The sequence below is a fragment of the Populus trichocarpa genome, chromosome 11, assembly GCF_000002775.5.
Source record: "Populus trichocarpa isolate Nisqually-1 chromosome 11, P.trichocarpa_v4.1, whole genome shotgun sequence".
NCBI lineage: Eukaryota > Viridiplantae > Streptophyta > Magnoliopsida > Malpighiales > Salicaceae > Populus > Populus trichocarpa.
The window spans coordinates 15,574,368-15,600,835 of record NC_037295.2 but is presented as its reverse complement, the minus strand read 5'-3'; the positions used below and the strand labels follow the sequence as shown (position 1 = coordinate 15,600,835).

Sequence of the window (26,468 nt, the reverse complement as noted above, 5' to 3'; positions counted from 1 at the left end):
GTCGCAATCAAAATGAACCAGAGCACAAACGCCTTCGTTTGAGTCTTAGGGCAGGTCTTGGGCGTTCATTCGGTGGTATCTGTGCTTAGACATGTCTGCGTGTAAAGGAGGTGCACTGAGATGGCGTACGGCGGAAGGAAAGAACAACTTAACTTGCCCAACGGTTCACGTTTCGTTTTATTTTTCTCTTCGTTCAGTCCTCGTCAATGCTTTTCTTTCTTTCTTTCTTTCTTTTTTTTTAATCTTGAACATACCTACAAAATAATCGTAAAAAGGGCAATTCTATCCGTGGATGACTTTTGAATTGGAATTTTTTTTTTTCTGCTTGGATGACTTGTGAATTGGATTTGTTTTTGAAAAGTTGACATGGTTTATTAAAAGTTTTGGAAAAATAACATATCTAACAAAAATATTTGAAAAATAATAAAGTTTAAATACAATTGCTATTCTGAATATGAGTTTTGTACCCGCTATCAGGAATAATGTTTTTTAGATATCTAATATTGTTAGAAAGATCTCAACAAAATAATTCTAACCACACCATAAAAGATCATCAAATTCGTAATTGGTTAGTGATTTTATTCAGAATTAATTTTAGGTTAAGATATTTTAGGGTTTAATTAATTACAAATAAAACCATTAACCAATTATGATCTCGTTTGATGGTTTTTTATGGTATAGTTAGAATCGTCTCGTCAATATTTTTTAATAGAGACACATTTCCTTCTCATTTCTTTTTCATACCCCATCCGCCTATTTCCCTTCTTATTTCTTAATTAAATTTTATACATGTTAATTAATTTCATTTTTGATTTATAAATAAACAACTGCTATTCTGGTTACAAAACTAATATTTAGAATTATAATTTTGTTTAAACTATGTTATTTTTTAAATATTTTTATAACCTGTTTTAATTTTACAAATTTTTTATTAAAGTGTTAGAATGGTAAAAATGTGAAATGGGGCAAGTTTTTCGTAACATAAGAAATTCGAGGACAAAAACTGTAACCACTTTTTTAAATGAAATTAAATATGAATATGAGCCGGTGTAAATTACTCGGAAGAAACGCCCTTTCCACGCTCCAACGAGAACTACAAAAGCAGGTCTATATTCATTTCTTATCAACTTCCCTTCAACTGCAAGCATCTTCCCACAAATCGCGTTGACTCTCTTAAGGTTAAGAATCCTACAATTGGCTTTGCTGCTTGTGTTCATGCATTAGCTCTAAACTAAACTAAACTGATCAACATCTTTTCAGACGCTGCCTGTGTTCTTGCATTAGCTCTAAACTAATTAAACTAAACTAAACTGATCAACATCTTTTCAGACAACAGCCACATCAACCAAGCCGACCGGCAAGGTAAGCTGTGTTGTCTTCCGTTCATTCAATGCTCCTATTTATTTGTTTTGTTTTTCTACTGTATCTTGAAGTTAATGTAAATTCACAAATGTTTTTGTTTCTCTTTCCTGTGTATGCTTATTTCTAGAGTTCCTGTTTGGTCTGTAATTGCTACTTGGTATCATCGCCTACTTCTTTATAACTTAGTTGTTTCCTTTTTCTAATCTTTTTCGATATTCTTATTTGAATTAAATAATAAATTATAACTTCCATTCTTCTAAAATTAATTTAGTTTGTGCATGTAAGGATTCAACAATAGAAATGGTTAGACCGAACGATCCCTTTTGGGATTATGTGGAGAAGATGACCGGTGGTCTTTTGAGGTGCATGTTTTGCGAGTATATATTTGCTGTTGCTACTTCAATATCGAGGATCAAATCACATTTCGCAGGAGTCAAACGGCGCGGAGTTAATATCTGTACAAAAGTGCCTAAAGAGATTCAAGAAGCATCCTATTTAGCTATTCATGGCTCAAGAAAGAAACTTAAAACCATGCCAAGTGAGGTAGCTAATAAGTTTTCTACTTCTTCACTAGAAGAAAAGAATGAAGTTGAAATTCTTGCAAGGGATATAGAAGAGGTGCTGATGGAAGCTGAAAGCTCGGATGAAGTAGAGAGCAAGAGTCCTGCAGAATTGATCCAGTTTGTTGAAACTGGTAGCTCTGTTGAAGGGAATGTTGCTGATGTGCACGAGACTGGAGGAACTGCATTGCCAAGAATGGATCTAGTTGGTCAATCAATTGAAAAAGACTGGCAAGAGATATTTGATTTGTCAAAGGAGAACGATGATTTGAATTGTAGCAGAGAGGACATGGCTGGAGATCTGATTCAGGAAGGGTTACATGAGACTAGAGGAGATGCATTGCTGACAACGGAGCTAGTGGGTCAAGCGTTTCAAAGAAATACGGATGAGATTTGGTCTTTGTTAAAGAAGGAGCAGGTTTTAACTATTGGTGTTTGTGGAAGGGGAGGGATGGGCAAAACAACACTGGTGATGCATATCCATAATCTGCTTCTGAAAATACCAAACTCTTTTCATCATATTTATTGGATTACTGTAACACAAGATTTTAGCATTTATAAGTTGCAGAATCTGATTGCCAAAAACATTGATTTAGATCTTTCAAATGAAAAAGATGAGAAGAGTAGAGCTGCAAAACTTTCAAAAGCATTTTTAACAAAACAAAAATCTGTGCTGATATTAGATAATTTGAGGAATCATTTTGATGTGGAGAAGGTGGGAATTCCTATCAGAGGGAATAAATGCAAGTTGATTTTTACAACTCGATCACTAGATGTTTGTAAATGGATGGGCTGCCCAGAGTACATGGTCAATGTGGAGCCTCTTTCTGAGGAAGAGGCTTGGAGCTTGTTTGCTAAGGAACTTGGGAATTTTGATATCAAAGTGGGACATTTGGCAAAATTTCTTGCGAGTGAATGTGCTGGTTTTCCACTCGGGATTAAAACAACGGCGAGAAGCATGAGGGGGGTGGAAGATGTTTACGCGTGGAGGAAAACATTACAGGAATTGGAAGGATTGAAACGTACAAAAGGAAGCATGGAACTCGATGTGTTTCCGATATTGGAATTTAGTTATTTACATTTGAATGATTTATCATTGCAACGATGTCTGTTATATTGTGCGTTGTTTCCAGAGGATTGCAAGATCAACAAAAATGACTTGATAGAGTATTTGATTGCTGAGGGAATAATAGAAGCTAGAGGGAGCAGGCAATCCCAATTTGATAACGGCCACTTCATGCTTGATAAACTTGAAAATGCCTGCTTATTGGAGAGCTTTATAACTGAAGATTATGGATATGTCAGGATGCATGACTTGATTAGGGATATGGCCCTCCAAATTATGAATTCAAGAGCAATGGTTAAAGCTGGTGTTCAATTAAAAGAATTCCCAGATGAGGAGAAATGGACCGAGGGTCTTATGCATGTTTCATTAATGAGAAATGACATCGAGGAAGTTCCACCAAACCTTTCGCCAAGGTGTACCAATCTGGCAACCTTGTTGTTATGTGGAAATCACAAACTGGAATTGATCACAGATTCTTTTGTCAAACGATTCTGCCTGCTCCAGTTTCTTGACCTCTCTTTTACTGCTATAAAGGAATTGCCAGGTTCCATCTCTGGTCTTGTGCATCTAGATGGATTATGGCTGAGGGGCTGTAACAAGCTGAGACATGTACCATCATTAGCAAAGCTCAGGAAACTGAAGATGCTGAATTTCAGTAATGCTCCACTTGAAGAGGTGCCTCACGGTATAGATTCGCTTTTCAAATTGAGGTATCTTAATCTCGACGGGACTACACTCAAGGAATTTTCTGCCACTATGTTTTTTAATCTCTCTAATTTACAATTCCTCCACCTGCACCAGTCTTTAGGAGGTCTCAGAGCAGTTGAAGTAGAGGGAGTAGCAGGCTTGAGAAAGTTGGAATCTTTGAAATGCCATTTCTATGATCTTGTTGGTTTCAACAAGTATCTTAAATCTCAAGAAGAGAGGCAACCGTTATGCACTTACGATATCAAAATAGGACAGCTAGGTGACAATGTCTTTACAGATTTTATGCTTCCTCCAATCTCAAAGAAAGACACAAATAAAGAAGTTCGGTTATACAACTGCAATATTGGCGATAGAGGAGATTTTCTAGCACTTCCTGAAGGCATACAGAAACTGGTGATTGCTAAATGCCATGATGCCAGAAACTTATGCAACGTACAAGCAACTGGACTGAAGTCTTTTGTAATTTCTGAGTGCCATGGTGTGGAGTTCCTGTTCACGTTGTCCAGCTTTTCCACTGATATAGTTAAAAGCGTCGAAACTCTTCATCTTTACTGGTTGAAGAACTTACTTGCCCTCTTCGGCAGAGAAGGAACTGCTTTACAACCATTCCCATCTATTGGTACCTTTTCTTGTCTCAGAGTATTTGATGTGTTTAATTGTCCAAGTATAAAAAAGCTGTTTCCTTCTGGCTTGCTACCGAACCTCAAACACCTCGAAGTAATTGAAGTAGAATTTTGTGACAAAATGGAGGAGATAATAGCGGCAGAAGAAGAAGACGAAGGCGGGATTATGGGTGAAGAAAGAAACAGCAGCAGCCGTTCCATTGATGCCAGTGTGGAATTCAGGCTGCCAAATTTGCGGCTACTAAAATTGAGAAATTTATCGGAGCTAAAAAGCATTTGCAGTGGGGTAATGATTTGTGATTCTCTCCAAGAACTTGATGTTGTTTACTGTTTGAAGCTGAAGAGGTTACCATTCTCTCGTGCCCTGCTAAAATCAATTCGAAAAATCCCGTCGTATCCAGAAGAATGGTGGGAGCAAGTGGAATGGGACAAGTGCAGTGCAAAGAACATCCATCAACCCCCTCCCTGATGCTGTTGAGCGAGAGGTTACATAAACTGCCTGGCCATTGGTAAGCCCCTCTTTTCCTCCATCTCTTAAGAATCTTTAATGCTCCTGTTGTTGATTTACATGTTTCAGACATGAGTTGATTTTCTTGTTTTTTACCTCCTATTCGTTTGATTTTATACTGATATTCACGTCTCTTTGTGCCCCTTTTGGACTAGGATTCACGCTTCTTCAAATACGTTGAGGAATTGCGAAGAAAGCTTTTGGAATGGCAGGTGCCAAGTTGATAGCTAACGCTATGTGCTCAGCATCTTTATGTATTTTTTATTCTCATTTAATGATAGTTTCTGCACTTTAACTATTGATGTTGAGACTGTCGCACATTGAGATTTGGTATCTTGTGATAATGATAATAATTCAAAGTATTTTTAATTAGAAATATATTAAAATATATATATTTTAATTTTTTTAAAAATATTTTTAATACTAGTATATTAAAATGATATAAAAATATATAAAAAATTATTTTAAATAAAAAAAATCAAAATTTAAGAGAATTAAAAGACTATGTTCTTGGGCCATCATCTTTTGGATAAATGTTGCCCCTTCGTTAGCCTCCGTTTGATGTCAACATTAGGTCAAAAGACCAAGCTTTAACCATTGACCAAAACTGTCCATTAAAATCTTCATTTATTTTGGTATTTTGTGTTGAAATTATTCATATATGTTATGAAACACCAATCTACTTCCAAAATAATTTCAAATTTTTTTAGGTTAGTAATATAGGAACTATATTAAAACTATACGGATAAATTAATGTTGTTTTTTAGGGTCTCTAACAAAATTGGAAGCATTGCAACATATTTTCTATTTTTTACAATTTTGTGAATATTTGACATTCAAAAAATTAATAAAAATACATTCTAATCTAAAAAACCTTGAAATTGTTTTTTGAAGTAGAACAATGATAATGTTGGACTCATTTACCTAATAATAATGACATCAACTAACAATTACACTAAAATGCATGAAAAAATCAACTAACTTCATTATTCACTTGACGTTTATAGTCTTGGCAAAAAAACTTGCTTGCTTTTGATTTTGGGAGATTATGATATTTTTACACGAGTCATTCATCATTATTGATTTATATGATAGTATTTTTATCTATACAATATTTTATGAATAATAAAATAACAAAAATACCTTCAAGAGTAAATAAATCAATTATTTTGGGTAGGGGTATATAGTTATTTTCAGGTTTTTTATATACAGTTGAATTACAAATGTACAAATGTACCATTGGGTCAAGGATATTAGAATCTTTTGGCCCTGATTATTTTTGTTAATTGTTGGTTTGTATGGGAATGGTGTTGTAATTTATTATTAAAATAATATTTTTTATTAGAAAAAGTTGCGCTAGCGAGTGGGAGATGTCGCATTTTTTGGGCGACGCATGTAACGTCTCTCAGTGGTAAAAAATGAGTTTCCACCATATAGTTCGATTCCTTGTCGTCTCCTCTTCCATCATAGGGGGGCGTGTTTAGTCCAAAGAGTTTATCGTCAGTGACCTTTTTTTTTTTCCTCTCTCCTACCCTGATAAATACAATATGGTCCTTAGTGTTATTGGTATTTTAAATTCCAGTCCCTATAGTCTTGATTTGTATATTTTTATCATTTTCCATTTTGTTAAAGTTTTATATGTTTTCAATTTAACCATTGGTTTCTAATTTGTATATATAATGATTTTGTATTCGGTCTTTCTACTTTTAATTTCGTGTTTTTTCCCCTTTGCCCTTTTGATAAAGTTTTTATGACTTTTAATTTTATCATTCAAATCAAGTTTATGATTTTGGTTTTCTCAATGATAATAATGGTAATTTTAGTTTGGTATCTCTTCTTTTGATTTCTTATTGTTTTCCTTGGTCTTCTTGTCAAAATTTTTATAGTTTTCAATTTTATCCTTCAAATGAAATTCATAGTTTTTATTTTTTCAATAATAATAATTAAACATTTGTTATCCTATGTTAACTTAATCATAATTAGCATTGTTACATATTTATCATGATAAGTTTTTTATGTTATTTTTTAACCATATTTCAATGCCTAAACATTATTTTTTGTACAAAAAAATAATTTGACTCCACAACGAAGCGTGGAAACCAAGGCTAGCGAAGACTAAAGGATGAACAATGTTTTTATGAAAAAAATGATATTACAAGGGTATAATGGACTAAATTGGTAAAACCATCCTTAATGTGTTGCAACTTCAATAGTTCACAGGCAATACCTTTCATTAAAATTTTAATTTTTTTTTGTTTTTGTTTTTGGTGTGATGCCTTTTATGTATATATTAAATTAATTGTCCGCGCTTCACCGGTCACTTTAGGCTACCTACACACATGGAGATAAAAAAGAAATAAATAGATGGAAAAAATAATTGGAGATGCAATATGCTTCATTAGAAGCGAGACAACATCCATGGAAAAGAAGAGATTGTTGGGCAATGACAATGAAGATTGCAGCCAAGCTTGTATCAAAGGTTTGATAATATAGGTAGTCATAAACAACAACTAAAGTGCAAGCAAAGCGATAGATCATAGGACATTTAAAGGACAATACTGTGTGCAAATTATATCAAAATTGCAGAGGTAGCAGTTCTTGTTGTCGAAATCCAAATGCAACTCATGAATAGAGAAATTGCTAGTTTTTCTAAGATGAAGAGGCAATGAATTAAATTATGAAAAACAAGCATAATGACTTGCTGTGATAAAATAGAAAAAGTTTCCTATAATCTGATCCTTCAGCTAACGTCCTTTTCTTCTGCCGTATTGAATAGCCTCCATAAAAAATGTTGCTGGTTTTCTTTGTGCTCCATTGCAACTGCAATTCAAGCTTTGAAAATTCTGTGAGCAATTGAGAATTAGATCAATATCTCGAGGTTTAATGCCGTGGCTGTCAAGAACGGGAGAAATGGTGATACTTTAAGAGTGAGGATGAGGCCAGCAAGTCAAAAAATCAGCATGTAGCGGAGAACAGTTTTGCTGTAAATGGGGATCAACAGAAGCCAGAGAAGAGTGAAGGAGACGGGGAAACCATAAAATTTCGTTTCTCAACTTATTTTGTCATCTTGGATGGAAGCATTAAATACGTGCAGATTGGATAAAATTAATCTACAGTATGAAAATAATTATTTTGTTTTACTGTTTATATAGAAAATAAAGCATAGTGATATATCTTTTAAATTTTATTTATAATGATTTAGTGTTGTGGCTCAATTAATACACGTGTAAAGCGTTACGAGTTCTTGATTTTTTTTGCACTAAAAAAAATTACAAAATTACAAAATTCATCTTCATTTTATTTTTAACATGATACATAAATAATATTATAAAATGATATTTGAATTTTAATAATTATATATTATGTATATGATATACAAATACTAATGATAAATTGTTCATAATAATTCAATTCGAATACTTTTTTTTATTCTTGAAATTTTTAAATATATTTTTAACATATTTTTATTATATTTATGATTTTTGTAGATTTCAATCACATATTTTTTTTTTAAATTGCATTATCAATAATAAAATCTTTGTTTTATAACAAAAGAAATGGTTAAAAACCATGTGTTAAATAAAATTAACAAGAAATACAATAATAAAAAAATTATAATGATTGAAAAAACAAAAATGTAATTTTAGATTTCATAACAGTAATAAACAATTTCGGACATTTTTTGTTTTGCGTTTAAAGTTTATTTGTTTCTCACAATGTAGCGCAGCGCAGGAATACAAACTAATACTTAATTAACTTAAGGGATAAATTTATTGAATGTCCATTAAATCTGAGGTAAAATCAATAAAATCAAAAGGGATCAATTTGTAATTAAAAAAGACATTGGGGCTAGATTGAGTTTTTACTCCAGTCATACAAACCCAAAGTATTTATTTTTCTTCAATCACCGTTCTTTCAATACGACCAGCACAAAAGCAACGAAGTTTTTAAAAGTTTAATAACAGTAAATATTTTTTATTTAATAATATATTAAAATATTTTATTATTATTTTTTTAAAATTATTTTTAATATTAAAAAATAATCTAAAAACACTAAAATATATTAATTTAAAGTAAAAACACATAAAAAAAATTTCCATTTACCACCATTATCCCTGCGTTTGATTTTTTCTTCTCAAACAAAAATAATTTTTTGCACATCGAAACCTAATTTCCTTGCTCTTACAATTTTTTTTTATAATATTGAGTACTTTTGATTTTTTTATAAAATAAAATAAAATAAAGTAAATTATGGATAAAATTTCCTTACTCTTTCCATTTTTTATATATTTTTTCTTAAATGAATTTTCTATTAAAATCAATATATATTTTAAAATGAATCATGTGAATGTTGTTTTTTCAAGAGTTAATTAAAAAACATCGATATTATGAGGGGAAGTTGACCTTCATAAAATATAAAATATAAAATATAAAATATAAAATATAAAGGGGAACTTAAAAATCTTATTGATAAAAGATAAATTTTGGGTTTTTTTTTTTAATTTATTGTTGGGTGCGTTTTAGGTTTTGTAAAGGGCGCCTTCTTATAAAGTGATTTAAAAAAAAATTAAATTAAATGGACTATATGGGCACAATTTCCTTATCCTTTAAAAAAAAATTTATAATATTTTTTATTTTATTTTTAAGTGTGTATTTAGTAATAGAATGTAAGGTTTATTTTAATCAAAAATATATTTTTTAGATTTTTTTTTTTATATCCATGTATCAAAACTATAAAAAAATTTAAAAATTTTAATTTAATATTTTTTAAATAAAAAATAATTTAAAATTATTTTAAAAACATGTTTAACCGAAAGAACAATCATTAGTTTGGCTCTATATTTTTCTATATTATAATTTTAAAATATCTTTTTTATATTTTAAATTTAGTCTTTTTCCAAGGCGGCAGCTTCTAGGAAGGTGAATAATAATAATAATAATAATAATCCGCTTGAAATTAGAATTGCCTTTAGCTTGTGTTGCCTGCCAGGGCTACATCCTTTTCACATCAGCCTACATCTGTCTTTTCCAATTCGCGCTTTCCCTTCATTTGCAGTGCTTGCTTCCTTGCTTTTTTCAGATTTTATAATCAGATCGTTCTGGAAATCATCCTCTTAAGTTTGGACAACATCTGTATCAGTACAGGTAAACAATAACCTAATTTGTTTCATATTTTTTATTTATTTATTGTCTTTCAACTATAATTAGTACTGCCTGCTTTGTAGATTTTGTTTGGAGTTGAAGATCCGATCAGATTATGATTATTTCAGAGACCTATTTGATTCCATGTTCTAACCCGCCTTATTTCTCTCACACAGGATTGAAGATAAGAGAGGAAGTTTGCTGCTAGTTAACCTGTCTATGCTCCTCTGTTTCTGTTCTAATTAACGTCTTCCAAGTTACACCACCTTATCGGCCGGCACGGTACGAAGTCTTTTTCCTTTGCCTAGTCCTATTTTGAATTATCTTGTATGTAATCATGCTTATTTATTTTTTTCTATTTTTATAAACAGAAGAATTTATGCAAGTTTTTTATTTGGTGCAATTAATTAAACTTTCATTTTATTGAATGTTTTGACATTTTTTTATGTTATAGGGACACTAAAGTACAAGGAGAAAATGGTTTTATCAGATGATCAATTCCAGGCTTACGTTGAGGAGAATAATGTTGGTAAGAAGAAGTGTAAGTTCTGCGGGCATCTATTTGCGTTTCGTACTTCGATTTCAAGGATCAAATGGCACTGGTCAGGTACTAAAGGGCATGGTGCTGCGATTTGTAGAGAAGTGCCTAAGGATGTTCAAGAAGCAGCCTTTCTAGCTATGGAGGGTGTCAACAAAAAATGTAGAATTAGAGCTGACTGGTTTATTAATGTAGATAACAAGACAGAAAGATTAGTGAAGCCTGTTGCAGAAGCTAGCTCTTCTGGTGGCCATATTCCCAACAAAAGTGATGCTAGAGAAAATGCGTTACCCACTAGCTCTTCAGAGTTAGCGGGTAAAGCATTTGAAGAGAATAAGAATGCCATCTTGTCTTGGTTAATGAATGATGAAGTCTTACGCATTGGCATTTATGGGATGGGAGGTGTGGGTAAAACTTCACTGGTGAAACATGTTTACAATCAACTTAGAAAAACATCAGGCACTTTTCATCATGTTTACTGGATCACTATACCTCAAGATTTTAGCATTTATAAATTGCAGAATCTTATTGCTAGATGTCTAGGTATACATCTTTCAAATGAAGACGACGAGATCCTAAGAGCCCAGGAACTTTCAGAAGCATTTGTAATGAAATGGCAGCCTTTCCTCATTTTGGACAATCTGTGGGACACTTTTGATCCAGAGAAGGTGGGAATTCATGTCCAAGAGAAGGGATGCAAGTTGATTCTTACAACTAGATCATTAAAAGTTTGTCGAGGGATGGGCTGCCTGCAAAAAATCAAAGTGGAGCCTCTACCTTGGGAAGAAGCTTGGACTTTGTTTAGAGAGAGATTTACACATGATGTAGTAATCTCTCCAGAAGTTGAGCAGATTGCAAAATCTGTTACAAGGAAATGTGCTGGTTTACCTTTGGGAATTATTACAATGGCAGAAAGCATGAGGGGTGTGAGTGACCTGCATGAGTGGAGGAATACATTGGAGAAATTGAAAAAATCTAAAGTTAGGGACATGAAAGATAAGGTATTTCCGTCATTGAGGTTCAGCTATGACCAGTTAGATGATTTAGCACAACAACAATGTTTCTTATACTGTGCGGTATTTCCAGAAGATTATGGGATTAGTAGGGAGGACTTGATAGGTTATTTGATTGATGAGGGAATAATTGAAGGGATTGATAGCAGGCAAGCAGAATTTGATGAGGGTCATACGATGCTCAATGAACTTGAAAATGTCTGTTTGTTGGAAAGTTGTGATGATTATAATGGTTATAGAGCTGTCAGGATGCATGGCTTGATTAGGGACATGGCCTGCCAAATCCTGCGAATGAGCTCTCCAATCATGGTTGGTGAAGAATTACGAGATGTGGATAAGTGGAAAGAGGTTCTTACAAGAGTGTCCTGGATAAATGGTACATTCAAAGAAATTCCTTCTAGCCATTCACCAAGGTGCCCCAATCTTTCAACCTTATTGTTACCCTATAATTACACTTTGAGATTTATTGCGTATTCTTTTTTCAAGCATTTGAACAAGCTCAAGGTTCTTGATCTGTCCGAGACAAATATTGAATTATTGCCAGATTCTTTCTCTGATTTGGAGAATCTTAGTGCATTATTGCTCAAAGGTTGTGAGCAGCTAAGGCATGTGCCATCATTAAAAAAGCTTAGGCTACTGAAGAGGTTGGATCTCAGTGATACCGCACTTGTAGATGTGCCTCAAGACATGGAATGCCTATCCAACCTCAGGTATCTTAAACTCAATGGATGTAGTCAAAAGGAGTTTCCTCCTGGAATATTACCTCAACTTTATCGCCTGCAAGTCTTTGCACTAGATGATTGGGTGCTGGGACAATATGCTCCAGTAACAGTTGAAGGAAAGGAAGTAGCATGCTTGAGGAAGTTGGAAACTTTGGAATGCCATTTTAAATGTTTCTCTGACTTCATAGGGTATCTCAAATCTTGGGACGGGACCCTATCACTAAGTACATACAAATTTTTAGTAGGACAATGGAATGATAACAAAGACTATTTACGTGTGTTGGAATTTTCTGGAAGAAGTAGAAAAGTATGTTTATGTAACTTTAATATCAACTGGAATCGAAGTTCTCCATTTTTCCCATGTGACATTCAAGAACTGGTGATTTTGAGATGCACTGATGCAGGAAGTTTATGCGACGTCTTATCATTACAGTGTGCAATTGAACTAGAGTGCATTGAAATTCAGCTGTGTGATAGAATGGAGAGCTTGCTTTCATCTTCTTGGTTCTGCTCTACTCCATTACCGCTGCCATCTGATGGTATATTTTCTCATCTCAAAGACTTCCATTGTTATGGGTGTTCAAGTATGAAAAAGCTGTTCCCTCTTGCCTTGCTGCGAAACCTAGCAAACCTGGAATTGATTTCAGTCGAGGAATGTCACAAAATGGAGGAGATAATAGCAACAAGTGTAGACTGGGTTGTGGGTGAAGAAAGCAGCAGTAGCTGCAGTTCCAGCGAATTCGATCTCCCAAACTTAAGACGTCTCAACTTTGTTGATTTGCCAAAACTGAAAAGTATATGTAGTGCCAAATTGATTTGCGGTTCTCTCCAAAAGATCAGAGTAAGAGATTGTCCGAAGCTAAAGAGGATACCAATCTGCCTTCCCGTGCTTGACAGTGGCCAGCCATGTCCCCCCACATCTCTTGAAGAAATCGATGTAGATCCAAAAGAATGGTGGGAGTCGGTGGAGTGGGACCATCCAAACACTAAGGATGTACTTCTTCCTTTTTTAGTTTTAGGTGATGGTTCCAGAGTCTCAGACTGCTTGAAGAAGATGAAGACCAAGGAAGAAACATAAGAAAAACGTTTTTGAAGAGAAGTTTTACTGGCAAGCTTTTTTTAGCCTTTACTTGTCCTCTTCATATATTTTTCATACCACCCTTTATGGCTTTAACCCCTCTCTCTCTCAACGTAAATCACTCACCCACTTTTTAAGTATAAAAGTCCTTCGATTCACATATTTCAACTGGTACCTAGTTGGATTCTCAACTAATTTTCTAAATCCTTTCTGTTCCCCGTTTGTACATGCAGGATCCAATACCCTGTGAATGCTGATGCCGGATCGATTTTCACGGAGTACCTACTATTTCAGAAACCGGTATATTGTAGCGTGCATTTTCCTGTATTTCATGCCGTTTCTACTCTTTTTTTTTTTTTGAAATACTGTGATGAACCTTCACCGGAAATTATAAGACTACTTTGACTTATGAAGTAATTTCAGTTGCTGCACTCATGGAGGCTTTCCTAGATTTCATTTCTTTTGTTTTTTTCTGTAATATATTTCATCTCATTTCATGCTTCCATTTCTGCGATGAGCATCCCAGTCTTCTTTCTCTACAATTGTGCATTAATTTAGACAACAAATTGGAAAAAGTTAACAGCAAGAAGAACATTCCCAGCTGCATATATTTTATGAAACAGAAATAAGAAAATTACACCTCATCTGTGTAGATTGTTAAAGGAAAGTCGCAGTTTACTTTACTGGTGTGGATGGTGTGGACAAGCGTTTAATCAATAGACAGAACAATGATTAGAAAAACACAATAATATCTTAGTAATAATCAGAAAAATAAACAATGTAGTTTATCTTTGATTGAATGTACTAGGACTAATATAATCCTTTTTATATGTAACCAGTCTTTTTATTTAGATTCTTAGATCAATTACGGTTTCTAATGAATAAAATATTAGGTGGCAAATTCAAATTTTTTTAATTGATAAATAACAAGAATTTCTTACTCTTTTCATCCATACACAAAAATCCTGATTTATAAAGATGGTTGTCGCATCGCCGCAAACGTGTAAAAATAGATAAGATGATAAGAGGAGTAATTATAAAATAAAAAGCTTAGATGGAGATATGTTTATCGTTTTAAATTTTGGTGGTCCTGCATTTAATTTTATCAATCTCTTTGTTTAAAGTAAACCTAGAGTAATACTCTAGGCAGAATTTCTCAAGAGAAATTTTTTTTTTTTGTCCTTTCATGTCCTGGCAGCCAACTAAAACGTTGTTTGACATTACATTTGTATGTATTTTAATAGTATATTTAGAATAAATAAAAGGTTGTTTGACATTACGTTTGTATGTATTTTAATAGTATATTTAGAATAAAAAGACATCAAATTAATTATTTTTTTTGTTTTTTCAATGGTTTTGATGTGTTATATTATAAATAAAAAATCTAAAAAAACTTATTTTTATTTATTTTCAAACAAAAAATACTTTTAAAAAATATTATACACCATAATATCAAGCCTACGCTGACCTAAGAAACGTAGAAGAGACGAAAATAGGTGGTTGGCAGCTTAGGAATCACAGGGTTTCTTTTCTATGCTTTACCCATGAATTCTATTCCAACAGAACATGAGAATAGTTTTGTTTTGTTGTTGACGATTGTCGGGGTGGTCTGTATATTATGGTACGTTTGGTTGATGGATACTAGGAAGGAAGAGAAGTTTAAAATTCTGGTATTTGATTTTTCTTTGTCCGAATGGAAGGTATTATTAATATAGTAAGTAGTAAGCAACAGCCATTAAGCATGATAACGAAAATGTAGTTTGGACGGTCAAGATGATGGATATGGAGACCTTCGGTTGATCCCACGACTAGTTGACGGTTGTAGTTTTATGATAATCTTATACAATCCATCAGAAGAAGAAAACAAGAGGCGGGGATAGCTCAGTTGGGAGAGCGTCAGACTGAAGATCTGAAGGTCGCGTGTTCGATCCACGCTCACCGCATTATTTTTTACGCTCTTTTCTTCTGTTTATGATTTATCTTGGCTTGTTTCTTAATCGAGGAGTGCGATTTATCTTCCTAAATGATATCGATAATTTTGGGAGTTGTTTTACAATCACAGAGTTTGGGCAGACAGGCATCTTGTTTCTATACAACAGGTGGTTTCGACTCAATTTCTATGGTCTATCAAGGTGAACCCTTTTGTTAAAATGAAGCAGCCGCACGGATCTGCAGACAGAAATCATATGAGAATCTCAAATCTATGATAACGAGGAAGTCAAGCTACATCACATCAATGTCTCTTCGAGTCCTCTCCAATATTTGGCAGTTGAAAAGCAAAATTGAAGTGCTTCTGCTAAATTACAGCAGTATGAGAATACAAGCAATTCTGACGATGATGATTGATAGACCATTCAACTATACAGTTTAAACCGAAACTACTTTGTGATCTCTTGTTGGGACAAAAATCAAAATGGGATCAGATGTGCTTCAAAACTTCTCCTAGAACAAGGCCCCATTGAGTCCAGTGGGTTCCCCCCTGCATCAATGGAAAAACTGGATTCAGAAATCTACTAACAATAAAATATGGGTGTTAAGATTGCAGTGCTTTTCTCGTTTCCTTAATGCATCAATACTCGTGGGAATGGAGATGCGTGCACCGAGTATGTACCTGGCAATATACGGCAAAAGGCTCCCTTAGGGGTCCATCACATGATAATTCACTTGTGCTCCCATCAATGAAGGTTCCATCAGCGAAGATCACCTGATACATTATATTTGAGATGCTCATGTCAGAAAAACTACTAAAATTCTAGTTACAAGAGATAGAAAATAATCACAAAATTATAAAGAAATTATCAATATACAAAAAGTTTTCCTTGTCTTGAGCTAATCCATATGACAATTTATTCGTGCAACACCAGTATAGTCACTGCCACGAGAATTTCAGTCATTAAAAACACAAAGATGTGTATCCTTTTTATTAATCTAGTAAAGTGACCATGATAGCGAAAATGAGAACTTGAATTGATGGAACCCATGCAGTTGGCCATAGGACTAGAGCATACTGCCCTAGAGGCAGCACTCACATTGAGCTTCAAAAACCTTTTTAACTGCGTTTTAGTATAAAATTCAACGTGAATACAGCCAGGCGGTACCTCTGATGCATATCCAGGAGTTGAGCCTGCAACTGGTTTAGTATATGAAGCTACAGGGGAGCTTCTTTGAACAGCCTCACAGAAAGCGAGGAGAAGCTCACGGCTACCAAGCTGCACTGCCTGAAAATCATCATGAAATCAGCGAGAATTTCAGCTGCCAAAGTATCTCAGAAGAGCTTAGAACAAAACAATAAAACAAACCTGGACTGTATCATGACGGGTGACACGAGGTAGGGGCTGCACCTTATATCCTTTTGATGCCATGACTTCAGCGATTAGAAAAGCCCCCTTTATTACAGAAGAAACAATTAACCCACCACCAAACACAACAGAGTATTATGGCAACTAAGGACATGCATAATTGAATACCTTGATTGCCTCACCAACCATTTGAGGTGAAAGGAACAATCCCTGGAAATAAGCTCGCATTACATCACCAGGAGTTGAGCCGCAATCTATCCCAAGCCCTGGCGCAGAGAGACGAGCAGCTGCTGCTTCTACCCATTTTTTCTTCCCTGCAATATATCCACCACATGGTGCAATGGTTCCGCCAGGATTTTTAATCAAACTACCTGCAATCAGATCTGCACCCTGCCCCACCATTAACCAAGAAAAAAATAAAAATACTACCTTTCTTCAGCAAAAGGATGAAAGCTACATCACATACCACAGCTGGAGGTTCAATGCTTTCAACGAATTCACCATAGCAATTATCCACCATGACCAAGCAGTTAGGATTCTGCATCTTCAAGTATGCATTTGAAGGGACATTGATGAAAATGAAAAATGTTAAACAGTAGATGACACAGCAGTGTAAAAAGGAGCGGCAGAGCACATTGATTTATTAACTGCATGAACTATAAACAAGCACCGATCTTGAAAGGAATAAAGGAGGGAGAGGCAACTAATTCCACGATTTTACAATTTTACCACTCAAACCAACATAAAACCACAGCTAGCATACAGATCACATATGCATAATACCAAGCATTTTGAAATGAGCCAACTTCACTGAAAATTTCAGATCATGATCCTCAGGAATTACTGCATATTTCTATGTTCATACCTTGATCATCTTTATAGCCCTCCCTATCTCATTTACACTTAAACTTTGACGCCAAGAATAACCACATGACCTTTGAATGAGGGCACATTTTGTATGAGGCTTTAAAGCACGCATAAGACAATCCCAGTCAAGTCCACCATCTTCAGCAAGCTGCAATATCATAATGTAAGAAAACTTTTGCAAATGAAATTTGAAAAAGAAAAGAAAAGAAACCTTGCTTAGTTCTGTTATTAGTAACATACAGGAACTTCTCGGTATTCCACGCCAAAATCTTTCAGGGAACCCAGTCCATTGGAGTCCCTCTTTCCAATAACTTCCTCTAAGGTGTCATAAGGAGCACCAGCAACTGCCAAGAGCTGGCAATCAAATTAATCTAACTCCTCATGGAAGCCAATTAAAGCAGAGAACATTATAAAACTACTGACATGGCTTTCCAACAGAAATTGAAGAAAAGAAAACCTCAAAATAACAGCTCACCTCATCTCCTGGCCTCAAAAATGCAAACAACGCACAGGTAATAGCATGGGTTCCTGAGAAAAACTAATGGATGACCAAAGGAGCAGAGAATTAACAAAGCATGCTGGATTAAAAAAGAATAACATTAAGAATCAAGGATACAGATAGAAAATAGGGCAAACCTGTGAGCGAACTAGTGCAGATTCAGCCCCAACAATCTCTGCAAAAGCTTGGTCCAGTGCTTCACGTCCACCAGCTTCATCATGACCATAGCCAGTGGACCCGCTGAAGTGCTGGTTATAACCATGAGTATGGAAATATAAACACCACCATACGTGAATATATTTATTCATTCTTAGAGAGGAAAACAGGTAAGCACACATCCAAAGGTACTTATGCTATGGAAAGCAGCTATTTGTTTTTACACTTCATGACACATATGAGAAACCTTAAAGGTTACCTGAAACTTTATTGATATCCATTGAATGCCATCTTGCAAGTTTCATATAAATAGTTTTTGTACTTACATGAGATCCAAGCCGAGCATTCTGGAAAGCTTTAAGAACACGAGAAGTATTGCATGCCACCAAATTATCCACAGCTCTGAACTCTGAATGCAAGGAGTCTACTGCTTTCACAACCTGCATATTAGTCATATGGATCAAGATTCAGTGGTCAACACATACAGTAAGCAGTACATTGAAAGCAAATAGAATGTCTAAAACTACAATGAAATTATTCTAGTTCATGGATGGTGTAATAAGTATACCAAATCAGAAAGTGTAGTAGAGGATTTTAGTATGAATGCTTGACTACTGAGTAAATTGTGGGAATCACATGAGAAAAATAAACGTAGCTCATCCCAAGTCTCAACTAAGCCAATATCTTATGCATCTAATGGGAAGTTTTTCTCATCTTTTGAAAGCCAGAACACAATCCGCAGCTTGAACCTACCCACCGTTTTACCACTTGATGATAAGCCCGCAGGCAGAAAACCTTTCCCTCCATATCCAAAATACCATGAAATTGATTGAAGATATTAATTTCTAGTCATTTCCTACATATCCCAGCAACAAAAATCGTTGTCCTCAGAAAAGACCAATAACCAATCATTATATTGAAAATAGTAAACCAATAAATTTATTTGTATTGATCTTTCTTCCTTTTTTCCAATCTCTCATAAACCAAAGACACAGTCTTTGTCTCATCAAACATAACATTTTAAAACAATGAGATAACTACAACCACAACATAATTTAATCCAAGTCATTCATTTCCCAGCACTTTCTATGCAACCAAACAGAGCAACAACCAGATTAAACTACTGGGTTATTGAAAACTAACATTTCGAGTCAAAGAAAGTAAAGGTTCTCTAGTCCTAGCAGAAAAGGGCTAAACTTTCAGTTTTATTGTACTACTTTGCCGCATTTTCTATCGAGCTAAACAGAGAAGAGAGCAAATTGGAGTGATAGGTTTTTGGGTTCATTACCTCTGGAACAAAAGGACTTTCATTGTGCTGAAATGAAATTTGAGAGCTTGAAGGAACTTTAACTGATGGCATGGAGACTCTCACGGAGTTTGCAGGATAAGCAACAGGAGTGGCGCAGGATAAGGTCCACATCTTCATTCCAGTCTCTCAGAGCTGCTGCAGGTTAGTGTAGCAGCAGTGTAATGATTTAACATAACAATAGAGCTTTTTTATTTTTTATTTTTTTTTCCATCGAAAAAGATGTTTTATTCGTTAATTATAATTTAGATAGTGTATCAAAATAATTTAATTTATTTTTGTGCTATAAAAAATAATTAAATAATACTTTGATTATTATTGACTATATTTAATTTAATAACCTTTTTTTTCAAAAAAATATATTTTATTTTCTTATGAATTTTTCATCCTATCTACTTCTTTGTTTTCTTTTTCTATTTAATAAAATGGAAAAAAAAACATAAAACACACTAAATGGATTAAATAATAAATAGATTTAAGAATATAGGGATTACATTAATATTTTCTGAGACAATAAGGACTAATTTAACAGGTTAGTTTTGCTAAACTAAGGGTCTAATTTATAATTAACTCCCATTACTATTATTAATTATTGGAAAACAAATCTTTGAAGCTGTTTGTAATTATATTTTAAATGATATTTTATGAAAATTTAAAATTTTATTTAAAATTATTATTTTTTATATTTTAAAATTATTTTAATATATTAATATAATTTTAAATAAAATATATTTTAAAAAACAACTATTGTATTTTTTAAAAAAAAAAAATTGCATATAAAACTCGTAACTATGCAAAAGATTTTTAACGTTTTAGGCTTTTGTTGTGACTTCCCATGAGAATGAATAGAAAAATCAATTAAATTGAGGGAAAAAAAATAATTAGAAAAAACAAAAAACAATCGATTAAACTTATTAGAATTTTAAAAAAACTAACCAGTGCGGTTTGGTTTCAGTTTTATAAACTTGAAATTAAAAAAATCGAACCAAACCCAAACTAAAAAAATTAAAATAAAACCGAGTCAAAGCCCAAAAAAACTGAGTTAAAATGAAATTTTTTTTCAAATTTATTTACTTATTTATTATTTTTCACATTTAGTTTTGGGATGGCATAACATTGTGATAACGATAAATTTGTTTCAATCGACCCTTAAAATTGTCAAGTGCCGAATACTGGGAGGTGCAAATTTAACGAAAGTAAAATTTAATTAACAGGTTTTTTTTATGTCTAAGAATTCAATATTTAATTTATATCATAAAAAAAAAACCTTATATTTTCTTTAGAAATTATAAGGGCCTTAGTTATCGCTAATCCTTATGTATGACTCACATTCTTGTACTTGTTTTCATAATTTTAATTCAGATTTACTTTGAACTATTCATATATTTAATTTTAAGGTTTTTGTTTTCCCTTCTCAAGAAGTTACATTCAGAGAATGATAAGAGTAATATGAAGCTCAAACCTAACTAAAGAATAATCAGCAACCAGCCCTTTTTCGGTGAGAGTGGCCCCAGGTAAAATCTCTTGCTAGTTGCTTGTGTTTGTTGTTTAAACCTAAGACATATTTCCTTTTATTTCAATTATGATTCTCTCAATATATATACTAATGATATATTTTTATCGGTATTTATTGATGAAAAAATTCAGTCGATAAATATCACCATAATATACTGATTGAAAAATTTAATCGGTGTTTCCGTATGTATTCAATAATTTTCTAGTATTGTTTAGAATTTATCTAATTAATGAAGATCCATTTATCTTAAACATGTTTCAAATAAATAACAAAATTAGGTTGTGGTATGATCGTTTCGCTCGCTGAATCTTGAAGCGTAGGCTAGGGTTTGTTTTTTTTTTTTTTCAAAGAAAAAATTTCCAATCACCATTAATTTCCAAACTTTGGTGATAAACTAATTTTAAGTGTCTTATTGTTTGTGTATGTCTGCATAGAATTAAATTTTCTAGTATCTCTAACTTAAACTTTGCTTCTGAACTCATAAATTTTATACCTATTTATAAAAGAAAACACTTCATTAAAAACATTTGACTGTATATTTATATATATATGAACCATTTAAGAGCATGGAAAAAAAAGATGTTTAATCTGTGACAATCATGTACTATTTAATTTATATAGTTACATGAAATATTTTGGGCTTATGGAAATAAATGGCTTCAATTGATATAATTGCTTGTGGGCATACATTTTGTTGGGAAAAGAAATCAATACATAGATCTCTATTGATTAATGCCCCTTAGGCTAAGATTTTCGTTGTGGGGGAACAGAATCATCTCATCAATTCCAGGCCTTAACTGCATGCTAAATATGTTCTTTGTGTTGGGTATAGAGGATAGCATGCAACGATGAAGAAGAGAGAACGAGCAGTAAAAGCAGCAGAGGTTGTCCTCGCTCACCCACTTGTGATGGTTGCACTCCATGTGTCTGTTTTGGGTGCCTCAAGTGCAGGTTAGTTGACTGTAATTGTCGAATCTGCGTGGACTACATGCAGACAGACATGGATTGATATCGATCGAGTCCAGATTAAATTTTTATCGCTGCATACAGAATGCAGAGCCGTAGGTTCCCTAAGCTTTCCGTTTTTTTTGCAATGCTTTCTTGCCAAGGTCAGGTAAGAAGAGGGTGAAAATTTGAGTCCTAAAAGCCTTACAGTTTGGAGTTGTGAAGTAGATTTCACTCTGTTTCCTTGCCATTTAACCAGTTAATATTGATGCTTGCATGTTGCTTGCAATTTACCATTCCCAGCGCATGAAGCTTGTTACATTAAAATTAGACAATAGTGGAACTGTTAAACATGTTGACATTCACAATACTGGCCAAGTTGGAATGACTGTTAGGAGTTCAACAATAATTGTCCCAAATGCTCAAGAGTTTCCTGTTGGGGAGAGCCATTGTTAAGAAAACATGTCTATTGTAAGTTTGTGCAAATTCTGAATCCGTGGAGGTACAACCTAGAGGAGAGAGAGACCTGTATCATAACTCTAAAAGAAATGTTTCAGGCAAATCTAGAGTACAAATACAAGATGAATTGGCAGAGCCAAATGGGCCAAGAAAAAGAGTACATGAATTTCCACAACATTTCATCCTCAAGTAAGATGAGTAGCACGTAGATTTAGTTTTACCTGCACTAAACATATTAGCAGTTACATGCACTAATGCCAAATCGGTCAGCTCAGTAGTCAACAAACAAATGGTGCTTCACAAACTCCAGATAACTGTCTACTCTTGGAGGGGGAAACTAGCCCATTCATCAAGATTATATACAGATCTGAGGACTAAAAGGTTCATCAAATTCACATATGCCATTTCACATAGGAAGCATATGCATCAAAAGACTCCATGCTGAATCAAAAGGAGCCCGAGTATCGAACAATCATATTATACCATCTCCGAACAGTACTATATTTTTCCAGCAGTTACACGGTTCCTACCCCTTCCTTTTCGTGAGTTGGCAATAGTAGAAATTAAGGAACTACCAAAATTTACTAGAGCACTAGGTCCCATTAGCTTCAAACCATGATTTCTACTCAAATGTGACAACTTACAGTCATCCCCTCCAGTAACCAGTTGAAGACTCTGTGCCTGTTCACGAGATAACACCGTGTAAAGTTGTAAAGGTAAGTTCAGGGGACGCTGGAAGCTATTCTCTAATTCCTCCTTCAAATCATCTCCACGACTGTCAAAAGTAACCCTCATAATCCCCATTGAATTTGGGTCTTCTGTCAAAGGATTAGATATAAATGAGAAGTTTCCAAATGTGAGATCAGGCCACTTGAATAGACCAATCAAGGTATCATTACTTATCCCAAGATTCTTCGGCAAAGACTTCCTTGGATTGTTTTGTTGACTTCTATTGGCACTTAAAATGCGAGAAGCTTCCCTTAAGCCACTCAAGAAGGCACCATGCATGGTGGCTGGATATTGCCTAGTTGTGGCCTCACCAGCAAAAAAAAGGCGTCCCCCCACATTTTCTGCAAGTATATCATAGTCATTGCCTGATGATTGTACCCTGACATGGGAATAAGAACCATAACTGAAGGGATCACCACCCCATCTTGTACATATTGTTTGTATGGGATCAGGAACATTGATGCCTTTTGGATTGTATATACCTGTCAAAAGAACCATAACTTGACTAATGTGGACTCCACGAAGCTTTCAGAAGAATAGGAAAAAGTAAGAACGGAAAATCATCACAAGTCTTACCTCTGAGGACGCTTAGGACACGATGAAGCAACATAGATGGATCTGAATTTTCAAACATTTGTGCAGCTTCTCCAGCCACCAATGCAATGAGCGCTGCACCTCCGGAAACAGTATGGTTACCATAGAACAAAAAGAACTCCCCACGCTTATTGCTATGCTCACTGAGACATCCAAATGTATCCAGGTCCTCCCCCCAAAAAACATGAGGGAAAACCATGGCCACTTTATTGAGCAGCCCAAAACCCATTCTCTCAATTGCTGCAAGCTTCCTTCCAGGTAATTCTGGTTCAAATCTGATGGTTCTTTTCTTCAAGACTCCAAGAGGAACGGTGCATAGGACCATATCCGCTTCAAACACTTGTTCACCAACAATTACTGCAACCCCATCGTGTCCATATCTAATAGTATCCACAGTCTTCCCATAGAATATGGGAACCCCTTCACATAATGCTTTTATCAATCTCCAATTCCCTCCTGCAAGAAAGCAGTGATCCCCACCCATTTCATACGGATCATCTTGATCCCAATATGTGGCTGATAGATCTGAAAGGCATCCAGCATTTGCATATTCCAAGTTAGCGAGATGCCAATCGAGCAATTGCCTCTCCTCAGTGGATCTGGCCACACCATACAGTTGCCTGAGTCTCTCCAAAACAGAACCAAGCGAAATATCATTTGCAAATCCACCCATTATTTTTCTTAGTTCCATCACTTTGTCAAGCATCTTATTATGAATGAGTTCGATATTGGTGTCAATACCCTTATCAACGGGTGCACCATCTGGCTTGTACAAAGGGCAGTTATCTCTGACCTTATGAAGTGGAATAGAAAGTTGTCTAGCCAGAACTCCAAGAGGATTGGCATGGATACCAGTTATAACACTGCCACCAAGATCTACAGCAGCAAATTGACCCTTCCTACCCATCTTTTGAGTATAAACTCTTCCCCCGGGACGATTCCTACCTTCTAGAACAATGACCTTGAAACCAAAGGACATGAGCTGCTTTGCTGCAGATAAACCAGCAAGTCCGGCACCAACAATTATCACAGACCCTTCATTTGTCAATTCTGGCATGGGAGATGTCAGTGGTAATAAAACTCCAAAATTAATATATCCATTATACAAAAGAAATTCATACGCAGCGGCTATCAAATGCTCATATTCATTACTCACAGTTTCTTTAATCTGCCCTTTTGATAGCCACACCTGCACATTACTCCTCCATCTAGCAAGAATATGGTTCCTGACAACAATATAATCATTCTGCTCTTTACCACCCAACTGCCTTACCACCCCAGCATGAATCTCCTCCTCAAGCAATGCATCAATTGGGAACCCCAGAGAAATCGCTATCATCGCCTCAGTTTCAGTCTCTTTCTCCAAATCCTCCTTTGTTTGTTTCTTTTTCTTAAAAGCACCGCCTAAATGCTTCTCTATCAGTTCATCCATCAAATTCTCATCATAATTCCGTGAACCCGCCTTCTTCCTCATTGACCTCTTTCTAGGCAAACCGTCCTGTTCCGGGGTGTCCATCTCTTATTACGCACTAAAAACCAACTTTCCAACTCAAATTGAGCTTCAAAACACCATCACAAACATAACATGCTATTCTACTTTAAGCACTCTCTCATAAAACACTGGCACTTCTCATTTATCAATCAAAATCATAAATTTCATTTTTTAAAACTAATATACCATCTCAGAAGCAAGCAAAATATTACCAAATGGGCCTGTCTCATTCATCAACTCCATTTAAAACCCACCAATAATTCACCAAAATATCACTAAACCCATTTCATATTAATATTAAAATAATACAAAAACCACAATTTCAAGCACTTTAAGCTTAGGAACTTAACTCCAAACCCATCCCTCTTTTAACTCAGATCGAAGATTCATAGCTATAAAAGACAACATAAATTGAAAGTTCAAATTGGTAGTCGCTGACTTTGGATACAACAGATTCAATATATTTTGTATATAATGTGTCGCATATTATGTTATACAGTAAATAAAAAAGAACCCAAGAATTTGTGCATGAAATTACTAAAGAAATGGGAAAAAAGGGGGTCACTGACCTTTGGAATCCTCTCCACACAAGTTGAGTTTGGGGTATGGGGCAGTGTGTTCTGCTCCGGAGAAATTGAACGGGAGTTTCTGTTAGGGTTTGGGTAGGACCTGGAAAAGTGGAGGAGAGAGCGAGTTAACTCGGTTTGACTTAGAAATGAATTGGAGGGAACTGAAAGGGCATGATGGGTAGGGCTGAAATGGGCTTAGGGCACTGCGAAAACAGAAGATTGATTGGTTTGGAAATTGGGATTTTGGAGGACCGATGATGGGTTGTTTGCGTCATTCAAAAGGGTTAAAACTGATTAAAAGCTTCCTTGATTTTGTATTAGTCTAATCGCTCAGGTAACATCCCAATTATACATATCTAATAAAAATAGATTTGGGACATATAAGCTCCATGTAATATGATAATTCAAGAATACTCCAAGTTTTTCATCAATGAAGAAGATGATCTTGAAAATTAAGAGTTCACATTAACGCAAATAAATGTAAAGAAGATAAACTGTTATAAAATCAAATCAATAATAGAAAAACTAATGGAAGATTTGAACTTAAATTGGATAAACTTCCCAAATTAAGCATATATGGAAAAGATTTGGTAACCAAATTTATTCAATCTAAATGTAGATTATAAAATGACGATCAATAAAAATTCATGAAAATTTCTAAGGATAAAAAACACTATTTTTCTTTTCAAAGTGTAAAAAACTCTTAAAACATTAAAA

At 34.5% G+C, this 26,468-nt stretch overlaps 4 protein-coding genes, 1 long non-coding RNA gene and 1 other non-coding gene across 10 annotated transcripts; 4 read left to right on the top strand and 2 right to left on the bottom strand.

The window, feature by feature from the left end:
- The first annotated feature begins 1,048 nt into the window (after positions 1 to 1,048).
- LOC7462361 (probable disease resistance protein At4g27220) lies at positions 1,049 to 5,154 on the top strand. Its single transcript, XM_002317491.4, has 4 exons — positions 1,049 to 1,178; positions 1,330 to 1,362; positions 1,648 to 4,828; positions 4,983 to 5,154. The coding sequence occupies exon 3, from the start codon at positions 1,663 to 1,665 to the stop codon at positions 4,786 to 4,788; it is 3,126 nt and encodes a 1,041-aa protein (XP_002317527.4). The 5' UTR covers positions 1,049 to 1,178; positions 1,330 to 1,362; positions 1,648 to 1,662; the 3' UTR covers positions 4,789 to 4,828; positions 4,983 to 5,154.
- Positions 5,155 to 9,789: 4,635 nt separating this feature from the next.
- On the top strand, positions 9,790 to 13,769 carry LOC7460855 (probable disease resistance protein At4g27220). Of its 3 annotated transcripts, none has more exons than XR_002976819.2 (4): positions 9,790 to 9,972; positions 10,146 to 10,251; positions 10,424 to 13,433; positions 13,554 to 13,769. XR_002976819.2 is itself a non-coding variant. In XM_002317490.4 (4 exons), the coding sequence occupies exon 3, from the start codon at positions 10,447 to 10,449 to the stop codon at positions 13,318 to 13,320; it is 2,874 nt and encodes a 957-aa protein (XP_002317526.4). In that variant the 5' UTR covers positions 9,790 to 9,972; positions 10,146 to 10,251; positions 10,424 to 10,446; the 3' UTR covers positions 13,321 to 13,350; positions 13,554 to 13,769. The 3 variants fall into 3 exon arrangements, 2 of the variants coding, with proteins under 2 accessions (XP_002317526.4, XP_024437228.2); XM_002317490.4 differs by having other exon boundaries at positions 10,424 to 13,350; XM_024581460.2 differs by having other exon boundaries at positions 10,053 to 10,251; positions 10,424 to 13,350.
- A 1,421-nt stretch (positions 13,770 to 15,190) lies between these two features.
- Positions 15,191 to 15,263, top strand: TRNAF-GAA (transfer RNA phenylalanine (anticodon GAA)). Its single transcript has one exon. It is a non-coding gene; the product is annotated as a tRNA-Phe (tRNA).
- A 239-nt stretch (positions 15,264 to 15,502) lies between these two features.
- LOC7462360 (uncharacterized) lies at positions 15,503 to 19,615 on the bottom strand. Its single transcript, XM_002316894.4, has 12 exons — positions 19,430 to 19,615; positions 18,468 to 18,581; positions 18,123 to 18,233; positions 17,962 to 18,024; positions 17,727 to 17,840; positions 17,485 to 17,634; positions 17,086 to 17,163; positions 16,788 to 17,009; positions 16,620 to 16,706; positions 16,419 to 16,538; positions 15,932 to 16,024; positions 15,503 to 15,799 (listed from the first exon to the last, which is right to left on the bottom strand). The coding sequence occupies exons 1-12, from the start codon at positions 19,565 to 19,567 to the stop codon at positions 15,740 to 15,742; spliced, it is 1,350 nt and encodes a 449-aa protein (XP_002316930.1). The 5' UTR covers positions 19,568 to 19,615; the 3' UTR covers positions 15,503 to 15,739.
- Positions 19,616 to 20,818: 1,203 nt separating this feature from the next.
- LOC7460854 (uncharacterized) lies at positions 20,819 to 22,462 on the top strand. The gene is made up of 2 exons (XR_002976800.2): positions 20,819 to 20,961; positions 21,796 to 22,462. It is a non-coding gene; the product is annotated as an uncharacterized LOC7460854 (long non-coding RNA).
- On the bottom strand, positions 22,436 to 26,087 carry LOC7460853 (lysine-specific histone demethylase 1 homolog 2). Of its 3 annotated transcripts, none has more exons than XM_024581307.2 (3): positions 25,752 to 26,087; positions 23,673 to 25,574; positions 22,436 to 23,578 (listed from the first exon to the last, which is right to left on the bottom strand). In XM_024581307.2, exons 2-3 carry the CDS (start codon positions 25,204 to 25,206, stop codon positions 22,866 to 22,868), a joined length of 2,247 nt encoding a protein of 748 aa, XP_024437075.2. In that variant the 5' UTR covers positions 25,207 to 25,574; positions 25,752 to 26,087; the 3' UTR covers positions 22,436 to 22,865. The 3 variants fall into 3 exon arrangements, with proteins under 3 accessions (XP_024437075.2, XP_024437076.2, XP_052301357.1); XM_024581308.2 differs by having other exon boundaries at positions 23,673 to 25,219; XM_052445397.1 differs by having other exon boundaries at positions 23,673 to 26,087.
- Positions 26,088 to 26,468: the final 381 nt, after the last annotated feature.

Coding starts and splice junctions, on each gene's coding strand:
- LOC7462360 (XM_002316894.4), bottom strand. CDS start 19,567: ATGAAGATGTGGACCTTATCCTGCGCCACTCCTGTTGCTTATCCTGCA. Junction 18,025..18,122: donor CTGCACTAGTTCGCTCACAG/GTTTGCCCTATT, acceptor GTCATCCATTAG/TTTTTCTCAGGAACCCATGC. Junction 16,707..16,787: donor TGGTTGGTGAGGCAATCAAG/GTATTCAATTAT, acceptor TCTGTAATAAAG/GGGGCTTTTCTAATCGCTGA.
- LOC7460855 (XM_002317490.4), top strand. CDS start 10,447: ATGGTTTTATCAGATGATCAATTCCAGGCTTACGTTGAGGAGAATAAT.
- LOC7462361 (XM_002317491.4), top strand. CDS start 1,663: ATGGTTAGACCGAACGATCCCTTTTGGGATTATGTGGAGAAGATGACC.
- LOC7460853 (XM_052445397.1), bottom strand. CDS start 25,206: ATGGACACCCCGGAACAGGACGGTTTGCCTAGAAAGAGGTCAATGAGG. Junction 23,579..23,672: donor TGTCCTAAGCGTCCTCAGAG/GTAAGACTTGTG, acceptor TTCTTTTGACAG/GTATATACAATCCAAAAGGC.